Source organism: Mustelus asterias, chromosome 19, assembly GCF_964213995.1.
Source record: "Mustelus asterias chromosome 19, sMusAst1.hap1.1, whole genome shotgun sequence".
Lineage (NCBI taxonomy): Eukaryota > Metazoa > Chordata > Chondrichthyes > Carcharhiniformes > Triakidae > Mustelus > Mustelus asterias.
The window spans coordinates 66,596,317-66,614,444 of record NC_135819.1 but is presented as its reverse complement, the minus strand read 5'-3'; the positions used below and the strand labels follow the sequence as shown (position 1 = coordinate 66,614,444).

The following is an 18,128-nucleotide window of genomic DNA, read 5'->3' as shown; positions in this document are numbered from 1 at the left end:
AAATCCTAATTTCTGAAATCCATTCATTTAGAGTCTGATTAATGGGGTTCGGAACAGTGAGTCAATCATAGAATCTACAGTGCAGAAGGAGGCCATTTGGCCCATCAAGCCTGCATCGACAACAATCCCACCCAGGTCCTGTCCGATCCAAATAACCCCACATATTTACCCTCCTAACATGAAGGAGCAATGGCCAATCAACCTAACCTGCACATATTTGGACAGTGGGAGGAAACTGGAGCACCTGGAGGGAACCCACACAGACACGGGGAGAATGTGCAAACTCTGCACAGACAGTCACCCGAGGCCGGAATTGAACTCGGGTCCCTGGTGCTATGAGGCAGCAATGTTAACCACTGTGCCACCGAGTGCAGTTTCCATTTCTCACTGAGGAGTGACAGCGCCACATTACACAATCTCAGATGTGGCACAGTAAATATTTGAACATTTTCCAGCTCATCCTGTTGGCTCTCAGCCACTAATTGGTCAACAATTATTTTAACATCATTAATGGTCCAGCCAATCGGATTTGATTTCAATCGCACCATTGATTGTCAGTCTGTCTATATATTTTTGCAGTGACACTTGAAACCTCATCACAAGAGACAACTGCGAAAAGAGAGGTAGGAATGGAGATGGGAAATTCCCACTTTTCAATGGAAATCTTGATCTTAATGTTGAATTTTTTTGTATTTTAGGTTTGTGGAAATAAGCTTCACTGCAATATGATGCTGATTGGAGTTTTGCTGCTGGCTGCATTATTCAGCGGTGATGTGGCAGGTAAACTGAAATAAAAACAGAAAATGCTGGAAAAACTCAGCAAGTCTGGCAGTTTCTGTGGAGAGAGAAACTGAGTGAATGTTCTGAGTCCAGATGGCTCTTTTTCAGAGCTGACGAGGGGTAGAAATGTGATGGGTTTGATACTGTGGAATACTGCGATTGCATGGGAGGATGATGTGGGAAGGGGATGAGGTGCTGGGGTGATAGAGCAGTGTCACAGAGGGAATGGTTCCTCCAGAATGCTGACAGGAGACGTGAGGGGAAGATGTGCTTTGTGTTTGCATCATGCTGGAAATGGCGGAGGATGAGCCTTTGAATGTTGAGGCTGGTGGGTGAAAAGTGAGGACAAGGGGAACCCTATCATGATGCTGGGAGGGAGGGGAAGGGGTGAAGACAGAACTGTGGGAGATGGGATGGACACGGTTGAAGGCTCAGTCAACCTCAATGTGGGGAAACCTCGGCTGAGGAAAATGGAAGGCACGTCAGAAGCACCATTTTGAAAGGTAGAATCACTGGAACAGACGTGACGGAGGCAGAGGAACTGGGAGAATGGGTTGGAGTCTTTACAGAAAGTAGGGTGTGAGGAGTTGTAGTCAAGATGGCTGTGGGAGTTGGCATGTTTGTAATGAATATTGGTGGTCAGTCTATCACCAGAAATGGAGACATAAGTCTCGGAATGAAGGGAAATGTTGGAGATGGACCATGTGAAGGTGAGAGAGACGGTGGCAATTAGAGGCAAAAAAGACGGGCATAACTGGGGCCCATGCAGGTAACCATAGCCAGAGCTTTTATTTTCAGGAAGTGAGTCAAGTTAAAGGGGAAACTGTTCAATGAGAGAACAAGTTCAGCCAGGTGGAGGAGGCTGATGGAGGATGGAGATTGTTCAGGTCTCTGTTCCAGGAGGAAGTGGAGACCACTGAGAGCATCCTGGTGGGGATGGAGGTGAAGAGGGATTGGACATCCATGGTCAAGTGAAGGCAGTTAGGGTCAGGAAACTGCAAATTGTGGATATGACGTAGAACATCAGAGGAGTCCTGAATGTAGGTGGGAAGACACTGAAAAAGGGGAGAGAGAACAGAGTCAAGATAGAACATAGAACATTACAGTGCAGTACAGGCCCTTCGGCTCTTGATGTTGCACCGATCAGTGAAACCAATCTAAAGCCCCTTTTAATCTACAATATTCCAATATCATCCATATGTTTATCCAATAACCATTTGAATGCTCTTAATGTTGACGAGTCCAGTCCTGCTGCAGGCAGGGCATTCCACGCCCTTACTACTCTCTGAGTAAAGAACCTACCTCTAACATCTGTCCTATATCTCTCACCCCTCAATTTAAAGCTATGTCCCCTCGTGTTAGCCATCACCATCCGAGGAAAAAGGCTCTCACGATCCACCCTATCTAATCCTCTGATCATCTTGTATGCCTCTATTAAGTCACCTCTTAACCTTCATCTCTCTAACGAAAACAACATCAAGTCCCTCAGCCTTTCCTCATACGATCTTCCCACCAAACCAGGCAACATCCTGGTAAATCTCCTCTGCACCCTTTCCAATGCTTCCACATCTTTCCTATAATGCGGCGACCAGAACTGTACGCAATACTCCAAGTGCGGCCGCACCAGAGTTTTGTACAGTTGCAGCATGACCTCCTGGCTCCGATAGGAAAAAATTAGTTAATTGGGGCAGGAACAGGCTGAAACAATGGCTCTCGCAGGACAGTCCTGTTTGTGGATTTTGGGAAGGAGGTAGAAGCGGGTTGTGTGGGGTTGGTGGACTATGAGGTTAGAAGCTGTGGAAGGAAGATTTCCAGAGGCGATGAACTCTTTCGATGGTGGGACATGGTCCAGGGGAGGGTGAATGAAGTGTATGAGAGTTGGCGCTAAGTCTCTGCAAAGTAGAGGTCGGAAAACCAGATAAGAACAGAAGCACCCTTGTCAGCAGGTTTGCTAACAAAGTCAGGGTTGGGCCTGAGAGGACGGAGTTCAGCAAGTTCAGAAAGAGACAGGTTGGACCGGGTGAGAAGAGCAGAGGAATTAAGATGGTCGATTTCACACCAACAGATTTCAATGAAAAGATCAGGAGCAGGTAAGAGGCCAGAGGAAGGGCTTCAGTTAGCGGGAGAATGCTGGACACGGGTGAAAGGATCAGTTGAATGGGGAGAGGAATCCTGCCCAAAGAGGTGATGATGGAAGAAGAATTCAGCATTGTGCCGAGCCTGAAATTCATTGAGGTGAGGGCGGAAAGGGATAAAATGGAATCATTTGCTGAGTACAGAATGTTCAGTAGCAGAGAGGGGAAGGTCAGAGTGCACAGTGACTATACGGGCAGAGCTGGGATTAGGAGGGATGGGGCTAGAGGGATGGGAAGGGCTGGAGGAGCCTAAATAGACTGGAGACGGTAAAGTTGTTGGAGCTTGCGTTCCTTAAAAGCTGAGAGAAAGGGGGCGATTTTACCATTTTGATTCCAAGTGCTGAATCAGGGCATAATTCAGATCCGACTTGTAAACCTGTTCTCAGGTGCCCCTAACGCACTTAGCCTTAAAAAATAATCACGAGTCTGAATTGCGCTTTGACTGGGCTTATCGTGCCCGAAACACTGCTGCTCCGATCGGAGTCTTCAACTGAGCATGAGCAGTAAAAAAAATTTGAAAAATGCTCCCCTGTCATATTGCTCCCGGGCTTCAAAAAGCGGATATAACGGCCTGGGAGTGATGGCCCCCACAGACATCGCCCCACCCCCACAACAGAACTGTTCCCCTTATCCACCCACCCGCCCCGCTAACCAGACTGATTGTGACCCCCTGCCCCCCTTCCCCCCCACCGATCGCCCACAGAGTGGCAGCGGACCCCCCCTGCCCCCCCTCCACCAGAGATCCATCTGGCCTCCTGCCTCCTCCCCTCCCCCCCACCAGAAAATGATCTGGCCCCCCTCCTCCTCTCCTCCCTCCACCAGAGAGACATCTGGCCCTCCTCTTCCCCCGTCCACCAGAGAACGATCTGGCATCCATGTTCCACCCACCCCCCTGAGAATAATGTGGCCTCCCACATTCCCCCTTCCCAGCAGAGAATGATCTGGCCTCCCTCCTCCCCCCCCGCGCCCCCCCCCCCCCCGCCCCACCAGAGAATGATCTGGCCTCCCTGCTCCCCCCCCTCCCCACCCCCCAACCAGAGAATGATCTGGCCTCCCACCACCCCTCCCCTCACCCCCCCCCCCCACCCCCGCCACCAGAGATGCATCTGGCCTTCCTCCTCCCATGCCCTCCCCGCACCCCCCCCCACCAGAGACCGATCAGGCCTCCCTCCTCCCCCCGACCAAAGAACCATCTGGTCTTCCTCCTCCCTCCTGCCCCATCCACCAGAGAACGATCTGGCCTCTCTCCTCCTCACCTCTCCCCTCCACCAGAGAATGTTCTGACCCGCCTCCCCCCCTCCCCCCACCCCCCTGCCACCATTCTGAGTTCGAGAGCCGCCGAAGCTCTGAACTTACTTCTTCAGAAGCTGGAACGCCCGAAACAGACCTTTACCGAGCATAGAAAGGAATAAACTCATTACCGATAGTCAGCATGGTTTTGTGAGAGAGAGGTCATGCCTCACTAACCTGGTGGAGTTTTTTGAAGAAGTGACTAGAATGGTTGACGAGGGAAGGGCCGTGGATGTTGTCTATATGGACTTTAATAAAGCGTTTGATAAAGTCCCTCATGGTAGGTTGGTGCAAAAGGTTGGATCTCATGGGATAAAGGGGGAGGTGGCTAGATGTGTGGAGAACTGGCTTGGTCACAGAAGACAGAGGGTGGTAGTGGAAGGGTCTTTTTCTGGCTGGATGCCTGTGACTAGTGGTGTTCCGCAGGGCTCTGTATTGGGACCTCTGCTGTTTGTGATTTATATAAACGATCTGGAAGAAGGTGTAACTGGGGTGATCAGTAAGTTTGCGGACGACACAAAAGTGGCTGGACTTGCAGATAGTGAGGAACATTGTCAGAGGCTGCAGAAGGATGTAGATAGGCTGGAAATTTGGGCAAAGAAATGGCAGATGGAGTTCAATCCAGATCAATGCGAAGTGATGCATTTTGGTAGAACTAACGTGGGGGGAGCTATACGATAAATGGCAGAACCATAAAGGGTGTAGATACGCAGAGGGACCTGGGTGTGCAAGTCCACAGATGCTTGAAGCTGATGTCACAGGTGGAGAAGGTAGTGAATAAGGCATATGGCATGCTTGCCTTTATAGGATGGGGCATAAATATAAAAGTTGGGGTCTGATGTTGCTGATGTATAGAACGTTGGTTCGGCCGCATTTGAAATACTGCGCCCAGTTCTGGTCGCCCACTACCAGAAGGACATGGAGGCTTCAGAGAGAGTGCAGAGGAGGTTTACCAGGATGTTGCCTGGTATGGAAGGGCTTAGTTATGAGGAGAGATTGGGTAAACTGGGGTTGTTCTCACTGGAAAGACGGGGGATGAGGGGTGACCTAATAGAGGTGCATAAAATTATGAAAGGCATAGATAGGGTGAACGGTGGGAAGCTTTTTCCCAGGTCGGTGGTGACGTTCACGAGGGGTCGTAGGTTCAAGGTGAGGGGGGGCGAGGTTTAACACGGATATCAGTCGGACGTATTTTACACAGAGGGTGGTGGGGGCCTGGAATGCGCTGCCAGGCAAGGTGGTGGAGGCGGACACACTGGGAACGTTTAAGATTCATCTAGATAGCCACATGAACGGAGTGGGAATGGAGGGATACAAAAGAATGGTCTAGTTTGGACCAGGGAGCGGCGTGGGCTTGGAGGGCCGAAGGGCCTGTTCCTGTGCTGTATTGTTCTTTGTTCTTTGTATATCTGTTTCACGCCGAATCTGGATGGGCGAACGCGATGGTAAAGGGGAAAATGGGCGTCCAGCTCATTCAGTCAATTTAAATGCATGCAAATTTTGGGCATTTTTGGGCCTTGGTAAAATGGGAATCTGCGCAGACGTGGGCGCGGATCATGCTATTCACTTCACGCCTGAATTTACCAAGTTTTCGCACCCGGAAAACGGGGCCAACGCAATGCTAAAATCGCCCCTAAAGAGTCGTTTCTTGTTAAGATGTCAGATGAGTTGAAGATTGAAATGGAACTGGGGCCAAGGACAGCTTTTGGAATAGGGAGAGTTGGTGCTGCTGGAGAGAGGCAGGTAAACTGATTCTATTCGCTCCAGAAATCAATGACAACTAACACAAAATGAAGATTTAAATTGGCAGCACAGGAGGTGGTGTATCCAGATAATAGAAATGGGAATAAGGGGGCAATCAGACTGTCCCGGATAACTACACCTGTCGGAAGTGTCCCTTGCATGAGGCACAGCAGCTCAGAGTCATTGAGCTGAAGTGTGGGTTCAAGACTCTCCAACAGAGGTGGGGAGGGAGTGGAGGGGAGGGATACCCACAGAGCTTTCTCCAGATCACAGTCACCCCATAGTAAAGCACATTGCAGGAAGAGGATTGTGTGTGTGTCTGTCAGGAGACAAGAGGAGGCAGAGAAGGAGGTCCCTGTGGTGAACCATCGTTGGTTCCCACTGTGGGATTGTTCTAATGTTGTTGTTGGGCTAGGGTGTTCCCACTGTGGGATTGTTCTAATGTTGTTGTTGGGCTAGGGTGGGTTTGATACACCTGTGGTTGTTACTGTTTTGGCACATCCCAGTCGGGCTCCGCCTCCTGGGAGAGGTATAAGACCCCCTGCTCGGGCGGGACCTCGTCAGTCTGGGATAGTGTGTTAACGTTCTATTAAGTTCCATTGTTAGACAATAAAAGCCTTCTGTTACCGAAGCTTCGTGCCTCGTGTTCAATTGACGCGCATCAATTTTATTGTCTAACATTAAGCTCTCGACGGAAGGGAAAAAGAAAGGAGAGTATGGAGCAAATCCTAAAGCCAGAACGTCTGACGCTAGATCCACGTGCGGTGGGCGCTTCTAACACCTTCGACCACTGGCTGAAGTGTTTTGAAGACTACCTGGCAGCCTCCGCAGCGGTCACCACAGATGATGACAGACTCCGGGTCCTCCATGCGAGGGTAAGCGACACAGTCTACCTCGCGATCCGTGCGGCCACCACTTACCCGAGGGCCCTCGAGCTTTTAAAAAAGCGCTACACGAAACCTCCCAACGAGATCCACGCTCGTTACCTCCTCGCTACATGACGTCGGCAGTCGGGCGAAACCATGGAGGATTACACCAATGAGCTCTTGCAGCTTGCCAGGGGCTGTGACTGCAAAGCTGTGTCGGCTGAGCAGTACATGTATGACCTCGCCCGAGATGCGTTTGTGGCAGGGGTAGGGTCTTCATACATCCGTCTCAAGCTGCTAGAAAAGGGGAATCTCAACCTGACCCAAGCTATGGAATTGGCTGAAATGCTTGAGGCGGCTTCGAAGAGCTTGGTCCTGTATCCGGAGGACCACGTGGAGACAACGTGGCAGGAGCAGTCGCAAATCCCTCCTCGCCCCACGGGCTTGAAGTGCAGTGTTATGGCGTGCTCCCATGTAGACCCGACGACGGCTGCAGCCCCATGCGGCCCGCGGTGCTACTTCTGCGGAGGAGCCAAGCATCCACGACAAAAGTGTCCCGCTAAAGCGGTAGTCTGTAACCTATGTGGTAAAAAGGGGCATTATGCGAAGGTGTGCAGATCGAAGCCCAAGAACGGCAGTGCGGCCTGTGACCCTTCAGAACGGGGATCATCGCCATCGTCGTCGAAGTACTCACGGGGTTCGTCCACGTGCGAGTCCAGGATGACGCCATTGTGGTCGACGGAGTCGGAGGAGGATGACTACCAGGAGTCGCTACGTTTGGCGCCCTCAACCATGTGCGATTCATGGGGGCGGCCATTTTGGTCGACGATGACCATGAGCGACCAGCAGTGGTCCTCAGCATCGACCTCAGCTGCCTGCAGTGACGTTCACGGACCAACGGTGGCGTCGATCACCCTGAACTAGGCTAAGCACCACAGGCTTGACTGTTCGATGATGGACATACAGGTAAATGGTCGTGCAATTTATTGTCTGTTTGACAGCGGGAGCACTGAGAGCTTTATTCACCCTGACACTGTAAAGAGGTGTGGACTCCAGATTCAACCTGCCAAACAGACAATCTCTATGGCATCAAGGTCCCGGTCTGTCCCTGTGCTAGGACGTTGTGTGGTAACCTTGAAAGTGCAAGGCACAATTTACGAGCGATTCAGGCTCCTTGTGTTGCCGCATCTTTGCGCACCAATTCTCCTCGGACTAAACTTTATGGTCCACATGAAGAGTGTGATCCTACAGTACGGTGGGCCACTCCCTTCGCTGATAGTAGGGGAACAGCTGCAGTCTCCAAATTGTCCAAAGCGCCCCGCATGCAATCTTTCTACATTAAAGATCACCACACCCTCTTTATTCAAGAATCTGGTACCAGGCTGCAAGCCCATCGCTACTAAAAGTAGGCGTTAAAGCACTGAAGATCGGATTTTCATCAGATCTGAGGTTCAGCGACTCCTCAAAGAAGGGATCATACAGCCCAGTGTTAGTCCGTGGAGAGCACAGGTTGTGGTGGTCAAGAGCGGGAACAAACCCCGGATGGTCATTGATTACAGTCAGACCATTAATCGATATACGCAGCTGGATGCGTATCCCCTCCCGCGCATATCTGATATGGTCAATCAGATTGCGCAGTACCGGGTGTTCTCCACCATAGACCTTAAGTCCGCCTACCACCAACTCCCCATTCGCCCAGAGGACCGACACTACACGGCCTTTGAGGCGGATGGTCATCTGTATCAGTTTCTTAGGGTTCCATTTGGTGTCACCAATGGGGTCTCGGTCTTCCAGCGTGCTATGGACCGAATGGTGGACCAGAACAGGCTGCGGGCTACCTTCCCGTACCTGGATAATGTCACCATCTGCGGCCATGATCAGCAGGACCATGACACAAATCTCCAAAACATTTTACGCACTGCATCTCGCCTGAATTTGACCTACAACAGGGAGAAGTGTGTATTCCGTACGCGCCGGTTAGCCATCCTGGGATACGTGGTGGAAAACGGGGTCATTGGCCCTGATCCAGACCGTATGCGCCCCCTTGCTGAACTTCCCTTGCCCGCTAGCGCAAAAGCACTGAGAAGATGCCTAGGCTTTTTCTCCTATTATGCGCAGTGTGTCCCCAACTACGCGGACAAAGCCCGTCCGCTTATTAAGTCCACGACTTTTCCACTCACGCCAGAGGCCCAATTGGCCTTCAAGGAATTGAAACACGACATCGCGAAAGCCACGATGCACGCGGTAGACGAATCCATCCCTTTTCAGGTGGAAAGCGATGCATCTGATTTCGCCCTGGCCGCCACACTAAACCAGGCGGGCAGGCCCGTCGCGTTTTTTTCCCGCACCCTCCAAGGCCCCGAAATTCGGCATTCAGCTGTGGAAAAGGAGGCCCAGGCCATTGTGGAGGCCGTCAGACACTGGCGCCATTACCTGGCGGGGAAGCGGTTCACCCTGATCACGGACCAGCGGTCCGTGGCGTTCATGTTCAACAACACGCAGAGGGGCAAGATCAAGAATGATAAGATCTTGCGGTGGAGAATTGAACTCTCCACTTATAACTACGATATCATGTATTGTCCAGGGAAACTCAATGAGCCCTCGGATGCCCTCTCGCGCGGAACATGCGCTACTATGCAGGAGGATCGCTTGAACGCCCTCCATAATGACCTGTGCCATCCTGCGGTCACTCGGCTCTACCACTTTGTCAAAGCCCGCAACCTGCCTTACTCGGGTGGAGGACGTCAGGTCGGTGACAAGGAGCTGTCGGATTTGCGCGGAATGCAAACCGCACTTTTACCGACCTGACCGGGCGCATTTGGTCAAGGCCACTCGTCCCTTCGAGAGGCTGAGTGTGGATTTTAAGGGCCCCCTTCCCTCAACAGATCGGAACGTGTACTTTCTGAATAGATGAGTACTCCCGGTTCCCGTTTGTTGTCCCCTGCGCGGACACGTCGACTGCCACGGTGATCAAGGCATACCGTGATCTTTTTACCCTGTTCGGGTACCCCAGCTATATCCATAGCAACAGGGGCTCGTCGTTCATGAGTAATGACTTGAGGCAATTCCTGCTCTCATACGGGATTGCCTCTAGTAGGACCACGAGTTACAACCCTAGGGGTAATGGACAGGTGGAGCGAGAGAATGCTACAGTCTGGAAGGCTGTCCTATTGGCGCTGAAGTCCAAAGGCCTTCCAGTCTCCCATTGGCAGGAGGTCCTCCCTAATGCGCTTCACTCCATTCGCTCCCTCCTGTGTACGGCAACCAATGCTACTCCCCACGAGAGGATGTTCTCATTCCCTCGGAAGTCGTCCTCGGGGATATCTTTACCAGCCTGGTTGACGTACCCAGGACCCGTCCTTCTGCGGCGACATGTAAGGGCCCGCAAGTCCGACCCCTTGGTCGAACAGGTCAACCTCCTCCACGCCAACCCTCAGTATGCCTATGTGGCATATCCTGACGGGCGAGAGGACACAGTCTCGATCCGAGACCTGGCGCCCGCAGGGGACGTAGCAACTCCTGTCACTCCCATACCCCCAGTGACGAATCCCTTATCCCTTATTTCTCCCCCGGACGTGGCGCGGACAGCACCGGGACCAGTGCTTAACAGTTTTACTCCAATGCACAGCTTGCCTGAGCCCCGGAGATCGGCGCCATCGCAGAATGTACCGGGATCCCCTGCACTACCGCTTCATCAGGGTCAACCGGCCTGTGAGTCCGTGGGAGAACAGCTGGAGGCTGTTTTGGGGAGAACGCCACCGCAAGCACCTACTCCGGTGTCACCGCCGGTATTGAGGAGGTCACAACGACGGTGCGGTCCTCCAGACCGTCTGAACTTATAATCTGTTGACATTTTAGTCTGTTTTCGTACCCCGCCGGCCTTTGTTCTCAAAGGAGGGGTGAATGTGGTGAACCATCGTTGGTTCCCACTGTGGGATTGTTCTAATGTTGTTGTTGGGCTAGGGTGTTCCCACTGTGGGATTGTTCTAATGTTGTTGTTGGGCTAGGGTAGGTTTGATACACCTGTGGTTGTTACTGTTTTGGCACATCCCAGTCGGGCTCCGCCTCCTGGGAGAGGTATAAGACCCCCTGCTCGGGCGGGACCTCGTCAGTCTGGGATAGTGTGTTAACGTTCTATTAAGTTCCATTGTTAGACAATAAAAGCCTTCTGTTACCGAAGCTTCGTGCCTCGTGTTCAATTGACGCGCATCAGTCCCACAACTAGTCCTAGCTGCCTGTGAGGATTAGGATGGAGGCTGCAGTATTCACTTGAGGGGAATCGACATCAGCAGATGGGGAAGATGGGAATGTGGTGATATAGTGGTCGGGTTAGAGGAAGTAAACAGAATGGGAGGAGACTCCTGAGGGACAGAAACACAGGCACTGACGAATTGGAGCAAATATCCTCTTTTTGTTCTGTAACTTCTCTATAGTTTGATGTAAACTTGGTGTGTGAATGCAGTCAGGTGAAATGTCCCACTCCCGAGGCTGGTCTTGTCTACCACGTACTCAACAATCTCCAGCCCCATGAATGAGGAATGAACTGTGGATGTTGTGATGATTGCAACTTGTTTTAATCTGCAGCTGAACCTGATCTGAATATAGAATCGGTGAATCTGACAGAGACGAATCAGGAGCTTGAGGAACGTGATTTCTCAGGGAAAGGATTGTGTTATGATGGTGTGTATTATTTTGGCCGTTGCTACAAGTTTGTCCATTCCAGAAAGACTTGGATCGAAGCAGAGGTAAGTCCCTACAATCGTTAATTATTCAAGTATTTGTTTCTCAATGTGTCTGAACTTGACCAAACACAGAATGAAAGAAACTAGAATAGAGGAAGCTGGAAAAACTCAGCAGGTCTGTCAGCTTTTATCAGGAGAGAAACAGAGTTAATGTTTTGAGTGTGGACCCTTCATCGAGCAACAGAAACTGCAACAAAAAGTAGCAGCTTTAAGAACAAACAACAGCTGGCTGGAGTGAGAGGGAAAGGGGGTGTTTTTTACTGAGGCAATACGTGTATGGAATATAAAGGGAAAAGAAGAAAAGGGAGGTTGAAGATGGAGGAGAAAGATCAAAATCTAAAGTTGCTGAACTCAACATTGAATCCCGAGGGTTGCAACTTGCTCAACCAGAAAGTGAGATTCTGCTCCTCCAGCTTGCACTGGGCTTCAGTGGAGCATTGCAGCAGGCCAAGGAAAGACATGTGGGCATGAGAGCAAGGTGCTGAGTTAACATGGCAAGTGACCAGAGGTTGGGGTCGGTCATGTGTGTGAATTGAGCAAAGTGGTCACCCAGTCTGCATTTAGTCTCCCCATTGTAGAGGAGAATGTTCCCTGATCCTAATCACCGTCCAATGCAACTTTCTGCAATGTACCTGGTGTGGAAGTTTAGTGGGGACGGATTAGGATCTGGACCTTCAGATCAAAGGAAAGAAGGTTGGTGGAAAGATCTGCTGTCAGCCAGGAATGGTTGTGTGAAAAGTGTTCAGACATTTTAAAAATCCCAGAAGATGTATCGAATCATAGAATCCCTGCAGTGCAGAAAGAGGCCATTCAGTCCATTGCATCTGCACTGACTCTCCGACAGAGCCCTATTCCTGTAACTCTAGATATTAACCCCACTAATCCCCCTAACCTACAAATCCTGGCTCACTAAGGGGCAATTTAGCATGGCCAATCCACCTAACTTGCACATCTTTGGAGTGTGGGAGGAAACACGGATAACATAGTCAGCACGGATTCGTGAAGGGCAAGTCGTGCCTCACAAATTTGATTGAATTTTTTGAGGAGGTAAGTAAGTGTGTTGATGAAGGTAGGGCAGTTGATGTCATATACATGGATTTTAGTAAGGCGTTTGATAAGGTCCCCCATGGTCGGCTTATGATGAAAGTAAGGAGGTGTGGGATAGAGGGAAAGTTGGCCGATTGGATAGGTAACTCTGATCGAAGACAAAGGGTGGTGGTGGATGGAAAATCTTCGGACTGGAGGCAGGTTGCTAGCGGAGTGCCACAGGGATCAGTGCTTGGTCCTCTGCTCTTTGTGATTTTTATTAATGACTTAGAGGAGGGGGCTGAAGGGTGGATCAGTAAATTTGCTGATGACACCAAGATTGGTGGAGTAGTGGATGAGGTGGAGGGCTGTTGTAGGCTGCAAAGAGACATAGGTCGGATGCAAAGCTGGGCTGAAAAATGGCAAATGGAGTTTAACCCTGATAAATGTGAGGTGATTCATTTTGGTAGGACTAATTTAAATGTGGATTACAGGATCAAAGGTAGGGTTCTGAAGACTGTGGAGGAACAGAGAGATCTTGGGGTCCATATCCACAGATCTCTAAAGGTTGCCACTCAAGTGGATCGAGCTGTGAAGAAGGCCTATAGTGTGTTAGCTTTTATTAACAGGGGGTTGGAGTTTAAGAGCCGTGGGATTATGCTGCAACTGTACAGGACCTTGGTGAGACCACATTTGGAATATTGTGTGCAGTTCTGGTCACCTCACTACAAGAAGGATGTGGAAGCGCTGGAAAGAGTGCAGAGGAGATTTACCAGGATGCTCCCTGGTTTGGAGGGTAGGTCTTATGAGGAAAGGTTGAGGGAGCTAGGGCTGTTCTCTCTGGAGCGGAGGAGGCTGAGGGGAGACTTAATAGAGGTTTATAAAATGATGAAGGGGATAGATGGAGTGAACGTTCAAAGACTATTTCCTCGGGTGGATGGAGCTATTACAAGGGGGCATAACTATAGGGTTCATGGTGGGAGATATAGGAAGGATATCAGATGTAGGTTCTTTACCCAGAGAGTGGTTGGGGTGTGGAATGGACTGCCTGCAGTGATAGTGGAGTCAGACACTTTAGGAACATTTAAGCGGTCATTGGATAGGCACATGGAGCACACCAGGATGATAGGTAGTGGGATAGCTTGATCTTGGTTTCAGATAAAGCTCGGCACAACATTGTGGGCCAAAGGGCCTGTTCTGTTCTATGTTCTATGTTCTAAACCGGAGCACCCGGAGGAAACCCATGTAGACAAACGGCACACAATCACCCGAGACCAGATTCGAACCTGAGTCCCTGGCGCTGTGAGGCAGCAGTTCTAACCACTGTGCCACCCCATTTTTTGGTATATTTGGTTGGGTTTGTTGACTGGGAATTGATTTTCAGTTGTCTCCTCAGGTCACTTTCACTGGGTCAGTCATGTCTCTCAGGTCAATTAGTTTTCTCCCTTCCTATTGGACAATCGTCTTCCCATTCAGTCATCCTTGTATTTACATTTAAATGTTGGCATTTTCTCATGTGGCATTAACAAGGTAAATAGCTGAGTCTAATTTATACTGAGCCTTTACTGGCTGATTAGGACTTTCATGATATTTAATGGTGTTACTGCTTCAGGGAGTGGAGTAAATATTTGAAAGAAGTCAGGATCTAAATACCATTAAAACTGTGAATGCAGCGTGAACTTCCTGTCTATACTTTCTGTCACATTTTATAATGGGGAAACTCTGAACCAGGTAGATGAAAAATTAACACCACGTTCTTCGTTATCACAGAATAATGAACACATTCCAGAATAGCAATCAGTGGAAATGGAATTTGAGGACTTGGGGCTGAAATTGATCCATTTTGCACTGAATAAACAGGTGATCTGGGTGTGAGGGGAGCGCTCACCTCAGTCACTGTTTGATGTCCAAATCCAGCCCAATGTAACATTCAGCTCCACAGCCACATCCCCAAAACCTGCCTCCGTTTACTCATGTGCAAATCACGGTCTGTTTTTCGCACTGTGGGTGGGACCTTGATTCAAAATTCAGATACAGATCAGTGGAGTTTGCATCGTACACATTCCACCCAGTTCCACCATTACCGCTGACCAAAAGCTTAATCAAAAATTGTAATTTGAAAGAATGTTTTGAAGGAGAGAGAACTGGGGAGTCAGTGAGGTTTAGAGAGGAAATTGCAGAGGTTGTGGCCAAGGCAGCTGAAGAGCTGGCTGCCAATGGTGAAGCAATTAAACATCAGGATTGTGCAAATGGTCAGGATTAGGAGAGGGTAGAGGTGCTGTCAGATTGTAAGGCTGGAGGAGATTCCAGGGGCAGGGGTAAGGCCATGGAGGGATTTGAAAACAAGGATGGCTTCATTGTTTATGTAGCTCAGTAATGACAGGGATGATGTGTGGAAAATAGGAACAAGAGTAGGCCATTCATCCCTTCAAACCTGTTCTACCATTCAAATAGGCCATGTCTGATCTGTATCTTAACTCCATCTACCCACCTTGGCTTCATAATCTTTAAAATGATTGTGTAATTTTCCAGTGACCCTCAGTGTTATCGAGGGATTGACTCCCAGTTTTCCACTGCGCTTTGTGTGAGGAACGCTCCCTGACATCACCCTTAAAGGAATAATACTGATTTTAATGTGATGAGGTAATAGTTCATCCATCAACTTCATGAGCTCCGCTGAGTGATATTCATGACCTCAATTTGTGCACAACATAATCTTCTGGTGAATCTGCTCTTTCAGTCTTTAATCTTGTTCATTGTTTGTACCTGTCACCTTTAGTGATTTCTGTCCTTGGATCTTAAATCTCTCGGCTTTCTGATCGTTCCTTGTTTCTCTCCATTTTATGAAGTTGTTGTAATTTATCTTTTATTCGGTCCAAAGTGAATCATCTCATTCTTCCTCACTTCAAGCTCCAACTGCCAACCCCCACCCACCCTGACAAACCCCCTCCTACCTGCCCCTCAACACCTCCTCCATGCTCCACCCTAACCACTCTCCAACCTTCCTCCCACAACACACTCAACATCCGATTGATTCTAAAATGACATCACTGACCATTGTCCAACCAGCACTCTCAGTTTCCGGGCTGCATCTGACTTTCAGGAAACTCAGTGGATTTCTGGTGTGCTTCTCAAAATAACAACAGAACCATGAAGCTGCCCGAAGTTTGGAAGCAGCTCAGCAGTTCAACAAAACTGACCTGAAAGACTGGCTTTAAAAAAAAAACAGAACTCTCAGGCTGACAGTTTGTATTTTCGTGACAACATTTTTCAGGTCTGAAGCTTTGTCTGCTTAGTGGAATGATGAGAAACTTCATTTAAAATATTGAGTTCTGGACCAACCCATTCCCTCAGGCCACCCCATCACTCCAGCCCTCAGACCTCCCCATTATCCCCACCCCATCACTCCAGCCCCCAGGCCTCCCCATTATCCCACTCCATTACTCCAGCCCCCAGGCCTCCCCATTATCCCCACCCCATCACTCCAGCCTCAGGCTCTGGGATTTGGCACTGTCTGCATCCTCGCTCCCACACCATGATCAGTACCATATCAGGAGCTCATGGACATGTAGCAAGAGGTTGTCATTTTATTCTTCCCATTCTGCTAAACAACGCATTTTCAACAGTAAACATATTGGAGCAACAAAGTGGAATATCTTCAATGTAAATCCCACAAAAACAATCTTTTTTTTAAGCTGCATTGCCAATCTCTGGGTCCAGGCAGCCATCTTGCCTCCATACACTGGGAGAATCAGAATGACTTGATGGGAAAGATGATAACTGAAGTCAGTGGAAGTCCTGTCCATGCTTGGATTGGTTTGAGTGACATCTACAAGGTAACGTTTCTTGAGTTTTCACATTGTTTATGGTGAAAAATTATACATTTTTAATTGTAATGATTTGATATTTCCACAGGAGGGGACTTTCCTTTGGACTGATGGATCTCAAACAGATTTTACAAAATGGAACCAGGGTCAACCCGATAATCACCATTCAAATGAAGACTGTGCACATTTGGGAAATGGTAAGTTGCTGTTGCTCAGTGTGATAGTGTCTTATGGGAAAATAATTCCAGACAAATAGATCAATGGATGAGATTCTATGTGGAGTCCATGTGGTTGAGTTTTAGACATTGACAGAGCTCTACTCCCTGTCCCTCTGGCAGTCACCTTCCAGGTCAAACTGTTTACTGGGGGAAAGTACATGGGTCATATGTTGTCGATAAAGGAGCTTTCACTGGGACTAACACTAAAGTTTCTCCTTCTGATCAATTGTCTCTGTGGATTGTGCAGTGTTGAGGTTAGACCAAGACCAGCCTTGTAACTGCTGCACATTTAATGAGCTGATCCTAATATGTCACAGGCTGTAGCCGTGCTCCCGGTGAGCAGGATTCCACTCCGTGTTTATACAACATTCCGAGGAAAAATAATCAACCTTCCTGTATCCAGCCGTCACTTTACTAATGCACCAACCACCCTTCTCCCTTTCCCCAGGATTCAATTCCCAGATTGTAGATAATGTAATACAGACAGATATTCGAAAGCTGGATTCTAATTGGGAATGTTCCAATTGTGTGAAGTCTGTGCAATGGGGAAGGAGACTGTTTAACCCTGATGGTGAGGCCTTGCTGTCCACCCACACGGGAGAATCTCACCCAGTGGAAACTCAGCATCTTCACTCAGGAAGTGTCCAAACCCCCACTGAATATCGTCAGGTTTTCAGATTTCAATGACTCTCACACTGACTGCAAACGGGATCACAACAGGAAATATCTCAGCTCATTTACAAAGTTACTCATGGATGACGAGATGGGTGAAATGAAAAGATCATTGACACTCTCAAAACAGAAAGAATGAACTAATTAGACAATAAGCTGCTCACTTCGCTCAATCTGATCTTTTCTTTCTCTGTCCAGGACAGCAGAAGCTTTGGAATGATCTGCCTTGCAATTACAAGCTGTCTTTCATTTGCTCCTACAAACTACTCGGCTATTAGAAGAATCTGGTGATGCTCCATGATCCTGTCCAGGAGTGGATTCAGTCTCTCGATTTGTTTGTAGACACAGTCACTGCCTGTGTGACTGTACTTAGTTTGTGAATCAATAATAAATAGAATTGCATCATGAGCTGTGTGTTTGATGCTGTGTGAGTCTAGTTTATAGCAGCTTTCCTGTCTCACTGTAGCTTCCCACCCACCTCTTCACTCAATACTACATTGGGAAGAAGACAGCACGGACTCAGATGTTTTTATTCATTCATTTGACGGGAGCATTGCCGGTGTTTATGACAATCGACAATAGTTTCACTGTTACTAGCTTTTCACTTCCAGATTTATTAATGAAATGTAAATTCCAGTGGCTGGCATGGTGGGAATTGTAGCCATGTCCCCAGCCTGGGTTTCTGGGCCAGTGTCATTACCACCATTCCTTCCTGAGCGATGAGAGATTTGATCAGGATTCTTCTCCCCTCGTCCCCATGTCCTCTGTACTCCACGTCCCGACTAGCTGATAAACTCTGTACACGACACCCACACCACAACCGCTTACA

General features: G+C 49.0%; 1 protein-coding gene across 1 annotated transcript; it reads left to right on the top strand.

Annotated features, from left to right (window-relative positions):
- Positions 1–547: 547 nt before the first annotated feature.
- LOC144508032 (C-type lection lectoxin-Enh3-like) lies at positions 548–17,707 on the top strand. The gene is made up of 6 exons (XM_078235747.1): positions 548–623; positions 699–780; positions 11,399–11,559; positions 16,278–16,418; positions 16,498–16,606; positions 17,498–17,707. Exons 2-6 carry the CDS (start codon positions 726–728, stop codon positions 17,575–17,577), a joined length of 546 nt encoding a protein of 181 aa, XP_078091873.1. The 5' UTR covers positions 548–623; positions 699–725; the 3' UTR covers positions 17,578–17,707.
- Positions 17,708–18,128: the final 421 nt, after the last annotated feature.

Excerpts from the sequence above, each read along its gene's own strand:
- LOC144508032 (XM_078235747.1), top strand. The coding sequence starts at position 726 with ATGATGCTGATTGGAGTTTTGCTGCTGGCTGCATTATTCAGCGGTGAT. Across the intron at positions 781-11,398 it reads ATTCAGCGGTGATGTGGCAG|CTGAACCTGATCTGAATATA; the intron begins GTAAACTGAAAT and ends TTTAATCTGCAG. Across the intron at positions 16,419-16,497 it reads GTTTGAGTGACATCTACAAG|GAGGGGACTTTCCTTTGGAC; the intron begins GTAACGTTTCTT and ends ATATTTCCACAG.